A 21437-nucleotide genomic window follows, 5' to 3' on the forward strand; every position below is an offset into this window, starting at 1 on the left:
TGTGTGGGCATATATTTTCGTTTCTCTGAACTCGAATTCCATTTCAGATGCACAAGGAACCTGATTAAGGACTAGAGGCAGCGGCATTGAAGTCAGTTTAGGTTTTCGACAACAGACTCACAGCTCTCCAGTGAGAAGCCTAAGTTTCTCGTGGAGCTCCCTCTCTGACACAGCTGCTCAGCGCAGAATGCCTGCAGGAGGAAGTCTACAGGGGCCTTGACTTTCAAGTTCACTCTGCACATTACCGACTGCAACTCCCAAAGCCTTTTATGTCAAGCGTCCTGATGTGAGCTGACCTATTTCGCATTGTGGGTTGTTTTTTCCGAGGGTGGTTTTGACAGCTCTGCCATGCCTGCCTTCTCAGCAGAGCTAGTCTACACAAATATCTGAGTATTTTGTTGCCTCTTACCCTTCTTAGCTCATCAGAGTGAGTGTTAAATGGAAGAGTGGAACCACCGATTAAGGCAACAGCATCGTTAACTACATGTTCACAGGACCAAAGTGAGCAGACTGTCCAGCTGAGAACAAACTTCGTATGTAGGAAATGCTGGAAGTAGCTCTCTGGGGAGCATCTAAAAAGCAAGGTGCAGAGATGAATGAAGCGGTGAAATCTCTTAAAGTACAGACTGAGAATTAACATTTCGAGAAAAGAAACTCATGGTCAAATTTCAAGTGGGACAGTATTGTGACCGGAGAAGGGGTTGAGGAGTTGACAGTTTTTTAAAATATAATTATTGCCAAAAATATTAAAAGATAATTCCTATTTTTTAGAGCTACTTACTAAATATTTACAGGTGAAATGACATTTCCTTCTAAATCCTCCTGGAGGCAGAATGGGTAGGAATATAGAAGAAGCATAAATTAACAATGACTGAAGCTGGGCGGCAGGTAGATGGGAGTATATTATACTCAGTTTGAAATTTCTCATAATTAAAATAAATTTTAATTAAAATTAAAATAAAGCCATACATTCCCAAGACCTAAACCTAGAGAGAAATTCCCAGGGTCTCAGCCCCAGGGTCTCAGGTGACAGTCTGCTGTCACCTTTATGAAAAGAGGAAAGTTGGGCTGGAAATTCCTTCTAATTAAAAAAAATTTTTTTTAATATTTATTTATTTGTATTTGGCTGCACTGGGTCTTAGTTATGGTATGTGAGATCTAGTTCCCAACCAAGGATTGAATCCAGGCCCCCTGCATTGGGAGCTCAGAGTCTTAGCCACTGAACCACCAGGGAATTCCCGCCTCCTGATTATTTTACTTTGTCAAACAGGCAATACGCTGACATAGCTGGAAGTGGAGAAGTACAGAGTCAGACAGTGAGGCGCCTCCTGGTCACCAGATCCCTCTTGGGTTTCTTTTGCCACAGTGGATCCCTCCTGCCCTCCTTCTGCCCAGAGGCAAACGCTGCTATTAGTTTCTCCTGCAGCTTTCCCAAATTATACTTAACTCTCCCCCTCCTCCTCCCCTTGCTGTCCTGACAATACGTTTCAGAGATCTTTTCCAAGAAATTAGAAAGCATCTTGTGTGTGCATGTGTGCTAGGTCACTTCAGTCGTGTCCAACTCTGCAACTCTATGGACTGTAGCCCGCCAGGCTCTTCTGTCCAAGGGATTCTCCAGGCAAGAACATTGAAGTAGGTTGTCATGCCCTTCTTCAGGGGATTTTCCCAACTCAAGGATTGAACCCATGTCTCTTAAGTCTCCTGCATCAGCAGGAAGGTTATTTACCACTAGTGCCACCTGGGAATCCCAGCAAGTATCCTTAGGTAGGTAGTTAGTTCAGTCGCTCAGTCGTGTCTGACTCTTTGCGACCCCATGGACCACAGCACGCCAGGCCTCCCTGTTCATCACCAACTCCAGGAGTTTACTCAAACTCACGTCCATTGAGTTGGTGATGCCATCCAACCATCTGATCCCCTTTTGTCCCCTTCTCCTCCCGCCTTCAATCTTCCCCAGCATCAGGGTCTTTTCCAATGCGTCAGTTCTTCACATCAGGTGGCCAAAGTATTGGAGTTTCAGCTTCAGCATCGGTCATTCCAATGAACACTCAGGACTGATTTCCTTTAGGATGGACTGGTTGGATCTCCTTGCAGTCCAAGGGACTCTCAAGAATCTTCTCTAACACCACAGTTCAAAAGCATCAATACTTCAGCACTCAGTTTTCTTTATAGTCCAACTCTCACATCCATCAGAGAAGGCAATGGCAACCCGTTCCAGTGTTTTTGCCTAGCAAATCCCATGGACGGAGGAGCCTAGTGGGCTGCAGTCTATGGGGTCACAAACAGTTGGACATGACTGAGTGACTTCACTTTCAGTTTTCACTTTCCTGCATTGGAGAAGGAAATGGCAACCCACTCCAGTGTTCTTGCCTGGAGAATCCCAGGGACGGGGGAGCCTGGTGGGCTGCCGTCTATGGGGTCGCACAGAGCCGGACACGACTGAAGCGACTTAGCAGCAGCAGCAGCACATCCATACATGACCACTGGAGAAACCATAGCTTTGACTAGACGGACCTTTGTTGGCAAAGTAATGTCTCTGCCTTTTAATATGCTGTCTAGGTTAGTCATAACTTTCCTTCCAAGGAGTAAGCGTCTTTTAATTTCTGCAGTTACCATCTGCAGTAATTTGGGAGCCCAAAAAAATGAAGTCTGCCACTGTTTCCACTGTTCCCCCATCTATTTGCCATGAAGTGATGGGACCAGATGCCATGATCTTAGTTTTCAGAATGCTGAGCTTTAAGCCAACTTTTTCACTCTCCTCTTTCACTTTCATCAAGAGGCTTTTTAGTTTCTCTTCACTTTCTGCCATAAGGGTGCTGTCATCTGCATATCTGAGGTTATTGATATTTCTCCCGGCAATCTTGATTCCAGCTTGTGCTTCATCCAGCCCAGCGTTTCTCATGATGTCCTCTGCATATAAGTTAAATAAGCAAGGTGACAATATACAGCCTTGACGTACTCCCTTCCCTATTTGGAACCAGTCTGTTGTTCCATGTCCGGTTCTAACTGTTGCTTCCTGACCTGCATACAGGTTTCTCAAGAGGCAGGTCAGGTGGCCTGGTATTCCCATCTCTTTCAGGATTTTCCACAGTTTGTTGTGATCCACACAGTCAAAGGCTTTGGCATAGTCAATAAAGCAGAAATAGATGTTTTTCTGGAACTCTCTTTTGCTTTTTCTGTGATCCAACGCAAAGCATCCTATTTCTCATTAAACTGCTACATAATGTTCCCGAGTATAGAGTCTCTGCTAGTTGCTTCTGGTTTCCTGCTCTGCCAACAGCGCTGCAAGGAATCACCTTGTACAAATATCACTTTGTACACAATCAGGCTCGCTGTAGGGTAAATTTATACAGCAGTGTAACTCCTAAGTCAGAGTACCTGTGTCTGTCCTTACAAAGAACAGCTGTTCAACTGCCCTTCATAAAGGTTAGACTTCTGCTCACTTTTATTTACTTTTCCACTGGCAGTATGTGAATTTCAAAATAAAATCCAGACAACGTTAGGAGTATCTCTTGCCTCCTACCCTTTAACAGTAAGTCTTTCCTCCAACATGAACACTTATTTTCCTGCCAAATGTCATTTTAAGTGCGATGGACCAAGTCAGATGTGAAGAGTTGACTTTAGAGAAGTAATCACTGTTGACTACATTTACTGTTTAATCTATATTTTAAGTCTTACATAAAAAATAAGCTAACATTTACTGAGCAGCCCCTAAGGGCCAGGCAGGGCTGCAAGCATCCAGGGCTTCCCTGGATCCACACGCTTAGACCTGGCACGATTCTGAGGTCAATTCTACCACCAATCTCAGTTCATATGAAGAGAGATGCCCGAACCGACTGACTGTCCCAGGACACATGGCTGGAGAGTGACAGACTGATGTCAGGGGTCCCCCTCTTCCCCCTCCACCACCCTGAGAGTTGGAAAAACTTACAAATTCAGATCCCAGGCCACTTCCCAATATCCAGGCCTCTAATAGTAACATGTAAGTCTGTGGTTCTGTTTCCAAACACAGTCTTGTCCTGCATTTTTAGGAATAAATTATACACAAAAGTATTTTCTTATCAGAGCAAAATATCTACCATATTGGCAAACAGACTTTCAGATTGGGTTCACAACTGGTCAGATTTCAGCTGAGGGTGGAGTTCTGAAATATTAATAAATGGAAGATGTTTCACATAAAAAAAGGAGAGAGACTTCCCTGATAGTCCAGTGGTTCAGACTCTGCCTTTCAATGCAGGGGGTGCAGGTTCGCTCCCTGGTCGGGAAGCTAAGATCCCATATGCCTCACGGCTGAAAAACCAAAATATAAAATGGAGCACTAGTATAACAAATTCAATAAAGACCTTAAAAATGGTCCACATCAAAAAATAATTTTTTTTTAAACCCATAGCTATCCATATATTCTATGATGTAGGAAAAAAAAAAAAACAAAACTGAACTTAGCACTGAGGAGGTCTCTCACCATGTAAGCAACTGGTTTCTAAAAACTGAACTGAAAAACTCAGCCTTCAACTCAAGTGATTCAGTTCTCCTTCACATCTCATCCCCCTCAAATACATTTTGAGTCTCAACAAAAGTTGCTGCTGTCCAAGAAAACTACTCCCAAATTCGAAAAGCAGGCACTTGTTTATTCAGCTTCCGTTTCATATTCACAGAGCTTCAAGCTCACAAATAACTCGACACCTCTGTAAGACCCTACACGTTTGGCCACAAACTCTCTTACAGAGAAGTTCACATTCCTGTCCTGCCTTTTGTCAACTGGCTCCTAAGTTCCTCTGAGAAGCTGTCCATCTGTCAGGGCTCGAGACCACCCTTGAAAACACTAGGCACGTAAATCCATGGCTGATTCATGTCAATGTATGGGAAAAACCACTACAATTTTGTAAAGTAATTAGCCTCCAACTAATAAAAATAAATGAAAAAAAAAAAAACAAAAACAACACTAGGCCTCCGGAAGGGTCTGAGTTCATCTCCAGGGATATTTTGAAAAAGACAATGGCCTCAATCTCATCCAATCGGCTCCACCAGGAGATGGATCCCAGCAAGTCAAAGAGGTGGAATGAGAGGAGTTATTGAGTACAATTTTAGACTTCAGTGAATTTCCTTTTGGAACTTCCCAGAGGATGTCTAGTTATTTCAAGGAATGTCAAGAGCGTCTCAAAAGAGAGCTAATTTAAGACTTCCCCGGGGGTCCAGTGGTTAAGACACCATGCTTCCAATGCAGGGGCTGTGGGTTCAATCCCTGGTCAGGGAACTAAGATCCTGCACGCTATACAGCAAAGAAAAAAAAAAAAAAAAAGGTAATAGAGTAAACTTTTTCAAAAAAAGAAAAAAAAAAAAAGATAAAAAAGGGGAGGTGGGGGAAGGGCATTTGGTTTTCTTAAAAGGAATAACATAGGTTGTCAACCCCAGATAATGTAGGAATTAGTGTCTAACACCACAAGTCACCAAAAACTATGCCACCAGCTCCGTAAGTCACATTTTTCAAAGTATGTTCTAAGACAGTCCAAAAAACAGGGTTCACAGTCCAATTAGTCTGGGAAAGGCTGGACTTAGTCTTAGAAATGTAGCCCATTACGGCCTCAGAAGGGCCTCCCAGGAAGCCTGGCCTTTTCCAAGCTGACTCAGCATGGACCCTCTTCCACGTCCAAGGTAACACTGCAGGGATCCCAGTGTGATCTTCTTGGTACACTGGTCCCTCTTTTCTGACACTCTCTTCATCCTGCCTGTGCCTGGTCAGTGTCCACATCTCTTCTTCCTTTAACTGTAAGGTTTTGAAAACAGCAAAGGCGGCTTAGCTCCGTTTGTTTCCCCATTTACTTTACCCACCGAATGGATGCCCAAAGGCCCACTGAGGTGCTCCAGAGTCGGCGAGTAGGAACACAGAAACGGATGGATGTGACGGGAAGTTCCCCCACTTACTCAAGTATCAAGCTCACTAGAACTCACAATTCAACATCTCTGCAAGAGGCTGTCAATGTCTCCATCAGTGATGCCTCCATCAAACCCACAGGCACATTCTAGAAAACTCTCCCTCCTTACCAGTGATGGAAAGAAAGAAAAAAAATATATTAAGAGTCCAGTGGCTAAGACGCAGCACTCCCAATGCAGGGGGCCCAACTTGAACTAGATCCCTCAAGCCACAACTAAGACCCAGCACAGCCAAATAAATACTTTTTTAAAAAATAAAAAATAAAAAATTCCTGCCTTACTCTTCTTACTCATACTCCCTGAGTGGAACTCTGCCTTCAAGTCAGGGTATTTTCTAAATGGTTAGTCCAGAGGCCCAGAGGCACTGTTCAAAGCCTGTGCCCAGAGCTGATAATAAAGGATGAGCAGATAATCCCGGCAGTGAAATTCTCAGCTTCCCATGAGGAAACCCCCACACAATAGCAGTGTGACTGCTCTCTTGCGTTGCAGGAAAATGCCCCTAGAACAAAGCAGTCAAGGGCTTGTAAGTCCAACCTAGTTTCACTGAACTCCTGTCTTCCATGGGCACCCCTTGCAGTCAGGGACGAAGCTCCTAATTAAGATGTCATTTACTGAATGGGACATCTCTAAAGCACCTCCAGAGGATGAGAGGATTCGAGGATCAGGTGTACTTTCCATTAGAGCAAAAGTATGCTGGACTGTAAATTCAAGCTACTGCCTTGCAGTGCAGGCAAAGTTCCTCTGCTCTTCCCCCCACGATGGAATTCTGATGGGATCTTCCAACAACCTTCCCTCAAAGATGTACCCATGTGACTTCTTTTTCTTTTGGCCACACCTTGCAGCATGCAGAATCTTAGTTCCCTGATCAGGGATCAAGCCTGTGCCCCCTGCAATGGAAGCACAGAGTTCTAACCACAGGACTGCCAGGGAGTTCTCCAATGTGGCTTGTTAAAATCCATGTAGTAGTTTTGGGATATCTGAATTGTTGAGAAAAACAAAAAACAAAACTCAAAAAAATTTTAAAGATCACGCATACCTTCACTGCTCCTTCCCCCACATGTAACTTACATGCAAACATTAGAAAGCAGTGAATTTCCTACTCTACTTTTGTTTAGTCCTATTTTGAAATGTCCTTTGTTTGCTACCTCTCTTCTAAAGATCAAGCCAGGAAAAGAAAGACTGGATGTGAGAATCCCAGACGATCCTGTAAGATGCAGAGCCAACCCAGCACCGTCAAGGGTTGCAGCAAACCCTCCCCTCACCCGTGGAAGGAGGCTCCCTGAGTGCTGGTGCCGCCATACGAAGCTCCCGGCCCCTACTGGACTTCATTGTTCACTCACTCAGTTGTGTCCAACTCTTTGTGACCCCGTGGGCTGCAGCACGCCAGGCTTCCCTGTCCTTCACCATCTCCCGGAGTTTGTGCAAACTCATGTCCATTGAGTTGGTGATGCCATCCTACTGTCTCATCCTCTGTCACCCACTTCTCCTGCCCTCAATCTTTCCCAGCATCAAGGTCTTTTCCAGTGAGTCGGCTTTTTGCATCAGGTGGCCAAAGTATTGGAGCTTCAGCTTCAGCATCCGTTCTTCCAATGAATATTCAGGGTTGACTTCCTTTCAGATTGACTGGTTGAATCTCCTTGCTGCCCAAGGGACTCTCAAGAGTCTTCCCCAACACACAGTTCAAAAGCATCAATTCTTCAGCGCTCATGGACAAGGCTGCCGCAGGGTCTTAGTGTCCACTCCCGACTTCCTGCTGGACCAAACCCTCAGCTAGAATCGCTGCATCACCAAAAACATGACTGGGCTCTCAGTGAGTGGGACTCCGAGGCAAAATGAGATACCAGGATGCCCCAAGTCTGGGACCCTTTGTGGGCCGTGAGTCCAGCATGGGGGCAAAAGAAGAAACTGGTTTTCAGCTCAGGCATGAGTGCTTCCCAACTTAAACTCAACTCAGCATTTCTTGCTGCAGCACTGGGGCAATGGAGGGAGGCTTTTCACAGCTCAGAGAAGGGGGTTACAGGTGTCTAGAGATCAGCCACTCAAGTCGTATGACCTGACTGCCAACAGCCCGGGGCACCTCACTCTGTTTCTGTCTACACTTCCTCACGGCTCCCTGACCCCACAGGCCGGGGCTGCGCCCACGTGGGTGCTATCCACCCGCAGGCACTGCTGACTGCAATGCTCTCAGGACAACCTTCTGGCCACAGTGCATCTCCAACCGGCGGGGCTGCAGTGACCCCAGACTGTGAAACCGTTTTGAACCTTAAATTCCAAGGGATGGTACTCCATTATTTTCATTAAAAGGTGACACCATGGGATCTAGCAGATAATATATGAAAACTCACTAAGCTCCACGGTTCCTATCAACCCATACTCAAATCTAATAGCAGGTTTTAGAAAAGAATCTGATAAAGAATACATATATTATATATATGTAACTGAATCGTTTTGCTTTACACTCGAAACTGACACAATTTGGTAAATGAACCATACTTCAATTTTTAAAAATCCAACAGCAGTAAATGCTCAGATTTACTCTAAGCATTCACTACGTGCCTGGCAGTGAGACATGAAGAGTTCATGTAACACTGAGGCTGTGAACGAAGTCGGAGTCCAATCTCCCCATGTCCTATGTCAGCGCCCCTCCCGCGGGCTCACCCAACACCCGAGCTTCGGGGAAGGACCTGCGTGGCAGAGGCACCAAGGATGTGCCAAGGGTTGCTGCTGTTGTTTAGTCATTGAGTCCTGTCCAACTCTTTGCAAACCCATGGACTATAACCCACCAGGCTCCTCTGGCCATGGGATTTCCCAGGCAAGAATACTGGAGTGGGTTGCCATTCCCTTCTCCAGGGGATCTTCCTGACCCAGGGATCGAACCTGCATCTCCTGCACCGGCAGGAGGGTTCTTTACCGCGGAACCACCTGGGCATTCCTACAAACTTGTCTTGTCTCCTTCTGGGCACAGACACAGACACGGGGAGGAAGAGCTTGTACACGTGTTTCTCCTCGTATGGAAAGCGTGACGGACTACTCTGCAGCTCGATTGTCTTTTCTTCTTTAAGCCACTAAGGTCCCTAACAATCTGCAGACACGATCCTGCTTCTGTGTTGTCTGAAGCTGCTGAGAGCAGGACCATTGAGCCTGAAGGCATCTTCCCACCCAGATCAGATCAGACACGGGAGGAGGTGCGGAGGGAGGGGGCGCGTGACTCTTCATCTGTTTTATTTTTCTGGAAAGGAAGCTTATGCCTCCTCCATCCTGAAGGGGTAATGTTAATAGCAATGATGGTCATAATAAGAATAGTAGTAACAATACTGTGTATGGGTGGGTGCTCAGTCATGTCTGACCCTTTGTGACTCCCCAGGCTCCTTTGTTCATGGGATTCTCCAGGCCAGAATACTGAAGTAGGTTGCCATTTCCTACTCCAAGGGATCTTTCCGACCCAGGGATGGAACCTGCATCTCTTACGTCTCCAGCATTGGCAGGCAGGTTCTTTACCACTAGCGCCACCTGGGAAGCCCATAATAGTACTACTATTAATAGGAGAAAAAAAAAAATCCCACTCTCCATCTCCCTTTTTTCTCTTTTCTTCCCGAACTGAGTTCCTAAGAGGAATGACCTTAACTTTCATCTCAGTTCCTTCTTGAAGCAGCATCCTCTTGTCTTCCCAGCGTTTACATCTGCCGGACCCTCTGCAGCTTTATTTCCCTTTGCACACACTTCTTGAACATGGGCTCCCAAGTGTGCTTTAGTCCCACACTGGCGGTTCCCAAAGTGTGGTCCCCAGGCCAGCAGCAACATCACATGCAAGTTTCACTCCAGACCTACCAAGTCAGAAACCCCGTGCGCGTGGGAGATCAATGAGCTTCGATTTAATCATCTTCTGGATGATGCTGAGGTTTCAGAATCACTGCCGTGAACAGTCTCCGCCTCGAGGTCCCTTCCCCCACTGTCTCTGCCATAGCCTGAGCACAACTAACCAACATCCACTCCAAGGAGGGCCATGCGGCGACGAGAAGCAACACAACGGATGGGTGTGCCGCAAAATGAACTGATTCAACAGCACGGAGCTGACTGGAAAAGAAACGAAGTGAGAAGATTTATGCAAATACAGTTGTGTTAAGATATCCTCGAAAGTCAATAAAACATTTTATGGGTTAAAAAAAAAAACCCAAATCCAAGACTTATGTTTAAACCCTACGTACAGTTGCCATTGGAGAAGGAAAGGTAGTTAAGGGGTAAGGAATAAGATGCCTCGCAGGGGTCAGCGCTCATGTCCAAACAGAAAAGTGGTTTTGTAACGCTCCACACTGACTCACCCTGTAAACGCCAACTCAGAGGAAGTTTCTGTTCACAGCCGGCTGCACCAGCTCCTCTCCAACAGCTAAGGTGGCTTGTAAATAAAACCACGAATGTACCAGAATTTGGTGATTCTCTGCCGTCTCTTTTCCCAACGAGGTGATCAGCTTTGCTGTTGCTCAGTTGCTCAGTTCTGTCCGACTCTTTGCGACCCCATGGACTGCAGCACGCCGGGCTTCCCTGTCCTTCACCATCTCCCGAAGTCTGCTCAAACTCATGTCCATTGAGTCGGTGATGCCATCCAACCACCTCATCCTCTGTCGTCCCCTTCTCCTCTTGCCTTCAATCTTTCCGAGCATCAGGGTCTTTTTCAGTGAGTTGGCTCTCCACATCAGGTGGTCAAAGTATTGGAGCTTCAGCTTCAGCATCAGTCTTTTGAGTGACTTAATTTTCTTCAAACATCCTCATATACTGCAAACATTTGCTGATAAATCACGTAAAAAGGAGCTTTCCCACCTTGGTACTCCTGACATTTTGGACCGGATATTCCTTTGTCATTGGCAATATGTGTGTGTGGCAGACGATGGTGTCTGTTTACTGCAGCATGTTTTAGCAGCTCTCCTGGTAAAGAATCTGCCTGCAAGGTGGGAGACCTGGGTTCAATCCCTGGGTTGGGTAGATCTCTGGAGAAGGAAATGGCAATCCACTCCAGTATTCTTGCCTGGAGAACTCCATGGACAGAGGAGCCTGGCAGGCCACAGTCCGTGGGGTCAAAAAAAGTCAGACACGACCGAGTGACTAACACACTGCCTCTACTTGGTAGAGGCCCATAGCACCTTCCCGGCTGTGACAATAAAAAATGGTTCCCGATTTTGCTATATATTCCTTACGAGTCAAAACCACTCCCTGGCTAAGAATCAGTGTCATAAAAGATTGGGCTACATGATGCTACGATGCTGAGATGGAACTTCACAAACAACACGTATGTTTGAAACAAACATGTGAGATGACCAAATTACACCAGGCTCTGCAGAATACCTCTCCAGGAGGATTCAGATGGCCAGCATCTTCCCTTAGATGGTTCACATCCACTGCTCCAAGCTAAAGTCTTAGCTCACTTCCCTAAGGGGAAAGAGGAAATACAAAATCCACTTGATGTATCTATAACTGATACACTTTGCCATACAGCAGAAACTAACCTAACACTGTAAATCAACTATACTCTAACAAAAATTTAAAAAATAAAAAACAAAATCCACTCAAAGTTTCACATCCATGCAGAGATATTTCTAAGATTTTAGCCAAACCTATTATTTTATTTTAAATTTGAATACAGTTTATTTACATTATTGTGTTAGTTTCAGGTGTATAGCAGACTGATTCAGTTACACTTTATTTTTTTTTTCAGATTCTTTTCCCTTATAGGTTCTTACAAAATATTGAGTATAGTTCCCTGTGTTACACGGTACGTCCTTGTTGGTTATCTATTTTGCAGTCAAACCTTTTATTTACAAAGTTTCAATGTCCCTTTAAGTCAGCAGTAGACAGTGCTGACTCTTCTCTCGACTCTGCAGAGGTTATTTATCCAGCCGGGGCTGCTGAAGCCCACGTCCCTGTTCTGTCTATTAACTAAACATGAAAACCGACGTGTGACCGTGCTCACACAATTCTGCCTCATTTGTCTTGTGCACGCCACCAGGGCAAACACCAGGCATTTCTATAACCTCACCCAGACTTTCAGTAATCACTGCAGGCTACCGACTCCAGACAAATATTTGCCTTGGAGGTCTCTCTATGGGGAGACGGAGCCCAACTAAGCTTCTTTTGTTCACAGAGACTGATTGTACACTCTGGCAACTACACAGCGCTCACAGCATTCATTTCTTGCAATTATACAAATAAAGCAGCAATAGGGATGGTTCTACACAGATCTAATTGGACGTCCTTTTCTTTTCTCCTTTTTTTTCTGCTTTTCTTTGCAGCCTCCTGCAACAGATGCAACAGGGCTAAGAAGAACATCAGCGGGTGAAAGCGCATTAGGGTAAAGTACATGCATATGGTTTCAAAATAGGCCCCCACAGACTGAGGACAAGAGGGCCCCATTTTACAAGATCTCGCAGATACGCCCGGAACCCAGGGACCACACGCGGCAGCGCTGTCATGGGAACTGCCCGTGATCACGTGCCTCCTGAGGGGCCCTGATCAGAAACATGCAGCACCACTCACCTGTATTCTCGCCCACATGGTTTAACCTGAATCTCATCACGAGGAAGCAGACAAACCAGGCTGTGGACCATTCCAGAAAATGGCCTAGACTCCTAAATGTCAGTGTCCTAAGACAAGAAAAGGCTGAGGACACTCCCAGATGAAAGATGATCAAAGAGACATGGCCACCAAATGCAACGTGTGACTCTGACTGGACCCTTAAACAGAAGGCAGAGGGAAAGGACAGGATTGGGACATATTGGGGTGGTAAAGGACATTTGCGGGCTGTGAATATGAGCTGCATTAACAATCAAGTATTTGGTCCCTGGGTCAGGAAGATCCCCTGGAGAAGGAAATGGCATCCACTATAGTATTCTTGCCTGGGAAATCCCATGGACAGAGGAGCCTGGCGGGCTACAGTCCATGGGGTCGTAAAGAGTCAGGCAGGACTTAGCAACAAAACCACCAGCACTGAACTGATGCTATTAATAAATGCCCTCAGTGTGATGAAGGGACTGTAATTATATAAGAGTACCTTTGTTCTCGGGAGATACACTAGAGTATTTAGGGAGTGTCATACCTGAAAATTCATAGCAACTGAACAAAAATTAAAATAAATACATATAAGGAGACACAGCAAGTGCAGCAAAATGCTAATTGAGAATTTAAATGGAGTCTACAAAAGTGGATTGAAATGTTCTTTCTTTCGTATAAAAAAATTTTTTTTGACATATACCATTTTTAGTCTTTATTGAATTTGTTACAATATTGCTTTTGTTTCATGCTTTGGTTTTTTGGCCGAGAAGCATGTGGGATCTTACTTCTCCAACCAGGGATTAAACCCACACCCCCTGCATTAGAAGGCAAAGTCTTAACCACTGGACCACCAGGGAAGTCCCTGAATTGTCCTTTCACTTTTCCTACAGATTTGAAATTTTTCAAAATTAAAGTTGGGAGTAAAAAGAAAGCTAAGTATAGATCTGTTGCTATCCATATGCAATCAAGCCAGAATGCTTCAGAAATGTATCACATGATGGGGAAGAAAGTATTAAGAACCTTATTTTCTTCCTTAAATCCAAAGATAAGTAACCAGAGTTACTTTAAGTGTTTGGAACCTAAGATTTACAATTAAAAAAAAAACCAAAATCTTGAATCTAATCATGTTTTGACTCTGTTACCACATTAAGAATGGGAGCTGAAATCCAAAGTTTTGATGCATCAGAATTCTCAAAAGTCCTAGAAATTTCTCATGGCTACATTAACAGGCTTCAAGACGTAGGCATGTACCAAGTGAATCCTTAGCGAAGATTAAAGTCATCCGTACGAAGATTAAAGTCATCCGTACGAAGATTAAAGTCATCTTTGCAACATGTTAACACAAGTGTTCTCATGAGAATATAGGGAAATCTTGCCAGGAAAGGCCTTTATTCCAGCAAGCAGTGACTCTCAGCAACTTAGAATAAGACAACAAAGATTTTCTTCAAAAACCCTTTCTTCTTTACAACCCAAATTTATTTTGGATTCTGGGACTTATGTAGTTGGACTTTGAGTGGGGAGTTCAAGTAATGGTGACCAAGAACAATTCGCTGAGAAAAGGAGGAGGCTGCCCAGTTGGGTGTGTGGCTGTTTGTGAGGGTTAGGGGTTAGAGAGAGAAAATCACTTTAACAGGTTTTTATTTGTTTTTGGCCATGCTGTGCGGCACGCATCTGATCTTAGTTCCCTGATCAGGGACTAAATTTGCATCACTGCAGTGGAAGTCCAGAGTCCTAACCACTGGACCACCAGGGAAGTCCCTATTTTAATAGTTCAATAGGGCCACTGGGCATTAGGCCAAAGACGACAAGTTTCTACACCAAAGGCCCTGAATTTTTTGTTTAAATTTAGTGAGTCAATATCTTTCTATCTGGGGTTTCAAAAGACCCTGAAGTTACAGGCAAAACCTGGTGTGTGTGTGTGTGTATGTGTGTACAACTTTATGAAGAGAAGAACCTTAGATTTCCCTAGTTCTCAACAGACCCCTGACCTCCCCAAAAGGTTAAGGGCCAACGCCTTCTGAGAGCTGCTATGATCGCTCCTCTGGGCTTGAGTCCTCAGGGGGCTTTACGCACCCACAAGGGTGCTGCTTAATTAAAGAGGGCCTCTGACCCTTACCTTCTGTCTCCATCTCTCTCCCCAAGGTCCTGGCTTGCTGGGATGCCAACCTGCCTTTTCGAAGCTGTGTTTCATCTTCTCCTCCCTTAGCCCAGGAAATCTTTGCTCTCAGACTCAAAAACCAGCTTTGAACCAAGAAGTGACCCTAAGGTATAAGAACAGACAGATCCTGTGAAAGACACTTGGCACCATAAACTGAACAGCCAACAGAGGCACACAATTCCATTTTGTACTTTTCCACCGCTTTCACTAAGGTTTCACAAGCTGTGCCAAAAACAAACAAAAATCAAACAAAAAACTAGTTAACGTCCTATAGGGCATAAAGATTTTACCCTTGATGGGCCTTCCCTACATGGGAGAAATCATTCTACACCTTAATTGGACAAAAATCATTTGCAACTTATTAATATCAGCTTGCTTTCATAGGGCTTGTGAACGAAAATGATTTTTATATTTTAAATGGTTGGAAAAATCAAAAGAAAAATATTTTATGACACAGGAAAATTACATGAAATTCAGATGTCAACGTCCATAATAAAGTTTTATTGGAACACAGCTGAATGCATTTATTCATGCATTGTTTATGGCTATGCTCACAAAACGAGTTCACTGGTTACCTCAGAGACCAAACAGGCTGCAAAGCCTAAAATATTTACTAAGTGGCACTTTACAGAAAAAAACTGCTGGCTTCCGCCCTAGAATGCTCCGCCGGAGGCTTGTTAAACAATGCTCCAGTGGGATATTGAAAGCATACTCAGTAATCTCTTTTTGCCTTATATTTAAGTTTTGGATAAATTTTTCTTAAAAATTCCTTTCCACTGGTTTTTGATGTTTCTCAACGACCCCCTTATAAGAAAAACCTCTCTCTAGTGTAGGAACACCCAAGCTAGATAGAATCCTGGCACTCCTATGATTAACCCGAAGTACTCCAACCTGTTTACAAAATACTGGGTAACCTAAGCCAATATTATCATTGAGTTAATCCAATGCTCCATTTTGAACTCTTCTCCAAAAAGGAGGAGTAGAAGGAAGAGAACTTACATTTGGAAACGGTGCCCTGACATCCTCTAACCTCATGCTCTATGTCCTAGACCGTGGACTGTTCTCCACAGGAAACACACCACACTCTTTAAGGTGTGAATCCAACCAAGATGGGCTTAAACTAGCCATGTGGGACTGGCTGATAGGAGCAAATGAAATATAAAATCAGGACTGTTTTCATTTTATAAGCAGAAACTGGATGTAAGGAAATTCCTAGCTAGGGTTTCCCTGGAAATAGACCCAGAATTCTAAAGAAAAAATTTTAAGAGAAGGGAAGATTTTTAAAAGCAAAAAGTCAAATGTCTATTGCATGTCTCATATTTTAGATCTTCCAATACGCAAAGCTTTTAGCCAGGGGATTATTGAGATTATGCAGAAAATCTATGAGCAAGGAAAACTGCCAAATGACCATGATGTGTGCTGGGAACACAAACCAGACCTCTTTACCTCCATCCACACTTGGGTTCCTTCAGCATCTTTAACTTTTAACTGTTATTCTTAGCTAGGGCTCTCTCAGGAACAAACACTTCAAATACTTAAATTTGTACCCAAACTACTCCAAATTCTTCCTACATACAGATCTTCTTTTCCTATTTCAACTGCCAAAGTCCCCTGAGTTTAACAACCTTATTTTCCTTAACTACCACAAGCTGGTAATTAAATGTTCCTCCAGATAAGGCTGTTGAACAATAGAAGAAATTGTTATCTTTCACCACCACCATTTTGCACAAGACACTGTAAGGACATCCCTGGGATTTCAGGCAAACAAAGCAGCCTGCAGTGTTCACCCCAGCAGCAGACAGGGCTGAGACCAGCCACGAGGTTTTCTGGGTGAGGCCACCGTTTATCCCACAAGAGCCTTTGACGTCATGAATGCTGCTTCATAAAAGAGAACAGCCTGTAAAAAAATTAAAAAAAAAAAAAAGAGAACAACCTGGTTAAGAAGTTCAAGTTAGTGTCCATTCAAGGCCAGGAACTGGTGCAATCCCTCTTCAAAAGTAGAGGGCAACGTCCCTAAAATCATCTTTCTACACTAACACATAATAGTGACTTTTTCTCTTTGTCCAGTGGCTAGAACACAAATATTCCAGAAAAGCAACCATCTTTTGAGAGCAAACATATGGGGAACGAGCTGAAAAGGTAACCTCATGAAGCTTATTAAAATAATGAAAATATGGACATTAGGTGGGCTGCTCTGCTGCCCTCTACTGGCGGGGCCAAGGATCAACAACACACTAAGGCACCCAAACACGCACCCCTCCGGCACCTATGTGGTTAATCTAGCCACTGTTCTTCCCAAGAGAAACCTGGGTGAACAAAGCAGGGGTCACGACCTTGGAACCTCAAATCCAACAGGAACATGTGAAGCAACACAGCACATTACACTACCCTAAGGGCATCATTCCCATGGGATAATGTTGACAGAGCTCCGAGTGAAGCCATGCCACAGCCCCAGCAGGTCGTTTAATAACGGCTCCAGGAGTGCGGCTGGTCTCTCCAGGGTCACTGGGCCAGTAATGCACCAGAAGCAGAACCCCACTCAAGGCAGCAGCAGAGGGAAACCGGGTTCCTACAAAGCAAAATGTCCTCCAAGTGGGCTGGGTGAACACACGAGAACACATATCTACGGTCCATCCTAGGCTTCAACCATCTTTGCATGAGCAAAGACCTGGAAACAGACGTGTGGAGGACACGTGTCACTCAGGGGAAAGCAGATGAGCCTGAGTTTCACTGAGTGCCCTGTTCAAGATGCATAAGACTCAGGACTTCCCCGGTGGTTCAGTGGTTCGGGCTCAGTGCTGCCACTGCAGGGGATGCAGGTTTGATCCCTGATCGAGAAATGAAGATCCTGCATGCCACATGGCAGCCAATAAAGGGGAAAAAAGACAGCACTTGACAATGAACAAATAAACACACAGACAAATAAATAATGTCAAAGGAGGCAGGATGCGGGGCCCAGGACTTAACTGTGCAGGCCACTGGCTTAACTTAACTCACCACACACCAGGCGGGTGCCAGGTATCTCTGACTGTTAGGTGGGAACAGGAAAATTCAAGAAATAAGGTTTCCAGATTCATTGCTTCCCTGGATCCAGCCGTCACCACCCAGTGAGGCCACCGATCACCCCTGTCTGACAGCTCGGTAGAAGGGATTCGAGCTGAACTGGTGTCCTCCTTTCACTTCCAGCTACGGGGCTTTCAATAAGCCACTTAACTTTTCTCGGTTTCTTCATCCGATTAAGTGAAACGCCTAAAGACTTGTCAACAGCTGACCCAAGACAAGTACACTTCTCCGCTGAAATTCATCTTTCCCTCTCACCTCCCAACAGATTGCCAGTGGAGAAAGAAAACTGAAATCTACATCATAGTCCCGTCCTATTCAGCATGTCTCAGTATTTCTGAGTCTTGAAAAGTACATGGGCCTCTTTCAAGTGAAAATAGGGAACTCCCTGGTGGTCCAGTAGTTAGGACTCCGTGCTTTCAATCCAAGGGCCCGGGGTTCAATCCATGGTCGGGGAATTGAGATTCCACAAGCCACATGGCACGGCCAAAAAAAATTTTTAATGAAAAAAATAAAGTGAAAATAATTGTTACAATAGCCCTCAGCGACAGCTAAGTCGTGTAATGTCAGTGTGAACAAGGGCTAAACATAGACCTTTTCTTTTTAACTTTCTATTTTGTACTGGGGTGTAGCCAATTAACAAACAATGTTGTGATGGTTTCTGGTTCACAGCTGAGGGACTCAGCCATAGATACACATGTATCCATCTCCCCCAAACTCCCCTCCCATCCAGGCTGCCAGGTAACATTGAGCAGAGTTCCCTGCACTATGGAGTAGGTCCTTGTTTGTGCTCATCCCTTTTAAATACAGCAGTGTTTACAAGTCCATCCTAAACCCTGTAACTATCCCTGGCCCCCATCCTTGCCCCTGGCAACCAGAAGTTTATCCTCTTTAGCCTGTGAGTCTATTTCTTAAATGCACGTCTTCTACTTATGGTTCCTTCCCATTGATAAAACAAAACCAAATTTGCAATTTAATAGAACAAAAAATCACAAATCCAATAAACTTCAAATCAACACAACCAGTTATTTTTTGGTGGCCAGATTTTATGAAACGAAACACTCTGAAATGCAGATGTGGGACCAAGCGCAGTGTGGCAGTTGTTTTGTGCTCACTAGCCATGTCACATCCTGTGTGACAACACAATTCTCCGGTCACTTTACTCCAGCTGCTGCAAGCCCCTTGGCGAACTCTGGCCTCGCTCGGTCTAAGCTGCCCTTTACAAAATCAGTCTGCTTGCTCTTCTGTCATTAGCCCATGATGGATGACTACAGCTCAGCACCGAGGTGACGCAAACACAAATACAAATGTCTCCCCTGAGCATGCCTGGCAACCCCCGGGTAAACCCAGAATGTCCAGAATTTGCTTATAACATTAAAGCTATGCAAAAAAAAGTTTGTTTTACATTTCTGACCCAGTCTAATAAACACTGACATATTAATCATATCTAAACTCCATAGTCTAGCACCAAAGTCCTCTAAATTTGGTCTCAGACTGTCATCCTGCTTCACATGGGTTTAGAAGCAGCCTAATTTACACATACCTTACACATACCCACACAAAGATTTTGTGGTTTGGATTGTAATTACTTTGAATGAAATTATTTGCAAAAGAGTTGGCATCTGTGCAATATGGATGCTTCCCATTTATGAAAATGGTATAGCTTTCTTTTTTTCCTTAGATCTTTATCTTTCAATGAATTTCATAGTTCTGCACTATAAAGGTCTTAGTAAGTTTTAAAAATTGTATTTGCAAACTATTCATTGTTTGTGTACAGAAATGGAATTGATTTGGCCATCTCTATATGGTTGGGAGAATATATGAAACATGCAGATTTTTAATCAAAGAATAATTTTCTAAAATATTTACTCAGATTCTACCAATCCAATCAACTTTTAAAAGCTTCCCAACAGACATTTAGATATTTTGCTAAACTTTCATCTTCCTAAATCCAATGTCCTAATTTAATTGTATTCTGAATTGGCAGCATAACTATAATTCTTGCCATACACAAAGACAAAATAAAAAACTTTACTAGTGGGCTTCACCCAATCAATAAAACACTAAAACTTATTTGACCACTAAGAAAATAATTTACCTAGTACTAGCTTAAAAGTATTAGCCACTAAAGTGTTCCATGATTTTAAGAGTAAAAGTAGTCACTACACTGGCTATTTAGGAACAAAATATCTAGGAGGTTTAAATAAAACTTTTGAGAAAAAAAATTATGACTATGTGTCAGGCTAGTTTTGATAAAGACAAAACATTGAAGAAAAACATCCAACTAAGAACATTGAGTGGCTGTGTGTGTGTCTAAAGGCATGGAGACAGTCTTACCTTATTCCCTTCTAGCTGGGAACTCCCTTACCTCATCTGGGCTCAATTATTACAGAAGGTACCCAATAAAAATAGTGGTTATGTGCTAGAGACCTCATCTATTGTCGGGTGTCAGTTCTCAAAGCAGCCTGTTGATGTCCTCATTGCGTGAGTCTAACTACTTAGGCAGGAAAGGGGATTCAGTGGCTCCTGGCCAGCCCAAATTAAAAGATGAGAAGCACCCCAAACCTGACTCCACTGCATATCGCAATTCCAACCCCAAAGTGGGCCCAGTGGGTGACCAAGGGCCTGAAGGCCCTACCGCGCCCCCTGGGGCTGAGAGGGGCTGAGCAGGCTGAGACCAAACCCATCTGACCTTCCAGGAGACAAGTCACCCGAAGAGACCACCTCGAGGGGCCTGGAACTGAGCGGGCTTCTGTGAAACCCACGCAGGGGAAAGGGGCTTCCCGAGGGCGACGCAGGCTGGGTCTCCTGAGGCCAGAGGAGCAGCCTTCCTCCAGGCCGAGAGAGGGACCATTATGCCAACCGCTTGTGAGGGGAACATTAACTCTGCCCCCAGAGGCTCGAGCTTCCAGAGCTTCCGTGTGTGCCCATGGCCAGTGATATGGAGAGGGGGTCTGGGGAAAAGGCAGAGTCCACAGGCCCAAGAGCTAACGGTGGGTCCTATTTTCAAAGTGGGGGGCGGGGAATAAAAAGAAGGCACACACTTCATAAAGTGAAAACTATATGAAATTCAAGTTCCAATGTCTGCAAGTAAAACTGCACTGGAGTACAGGCAGGCTCACTCAGCTACAGATTATCCATGGCTCCTCACCGTCCCGCAGAGCCGCATGGCCTGCAAAGGCCCAAACACGTTCTCTGGCTCTTTAAGGAAAGCGTGCCAACCCCTATGTGACATGCTAATTTTAAATTAGCATGACACACAGTCATGATGTTTTTCTCAAAGTTTTTGCTCTCAGGCAGGCCCTGAGTTCTATCCACATTGTTGTCATCCGTGTTCAGTTGCTCGGTCGTGTCCGACTCTTTGCGACCCCGTGGACTGCAGCACGCCAGGTTCCCTGTCCTTCACCATCTCCCAGAGCTGGCTGAAACTCATGTCCATCGAGTCGGTGATGCCATCCAACCATCTCCTCCTCTGGCGTCCCCTTCTCCTCCTGCCTTCAATCCTTCCCACATCAGGGTCTCTTCCAATGAGTCAGTTCTTTGCATCAGGTGGCCACAGTATCAGAGCTTCAGCTTCTATCCACATTATGGACATTTAACTCTCCCGATGCCCGGAGGAAGCAGCATTGCTCTCCTCAACACAGGTCAGAAGAGCCTCAGATTCTAAGTCACCTGTGCTACGTTCACTCAAACACCTGGGTGCAAACAACAGGCGCCAGGCTCCACGCTAGGTGGAGAGGAATTTAATAGT

The 21437-nt window shown here is 44.6% G+C and overlaps 1 protein-coding gene across 2 annotated transcripts in view; it reads right to left on the minus strand.

Annotated features, from left to right (window-relative positions):
* CMTM8 (CKLF like MARVEL transmembrane domain containing 8) overlaps positions 1-21437 on the minus strand; it is a 94075-nt gene that overhangs the window by 34183 nt on the left and 38455 nt on the right. Inside the window, exon 1 of one of the 2 annotated variants that reach the window (XM_043442979.1) lies at positions 14585-14709. The exons of the other annotated variant lie outside the window; for it this stretch is intronic. Coding sequence (XP_043298914.1) covers positions 14585-14659 — 75 coding nt within the window. The 5' untranslated portion in view covers positions 14660-14709. Of the gene's footprint in view, positions 1-14584; positions 14710-21437 lie in introns of those variants that run through there. 2 annotated transcript variants of the gene reach the window in all.

This window comes from Cervus canadensis, chromosome 22 (genome assembly GCF_019320065.1).
Source record: "Cervus canadensis isolate Bull #8, Minnesota chromosome 22, ASM1932006v1, whole genome shotgun sequence".
Lineage (NCBI taxonomy): Eukaryota > Metazoa > Chordata > Mammalia > Artiodactyla > Cervidae > Cervus > Cervus canadensis.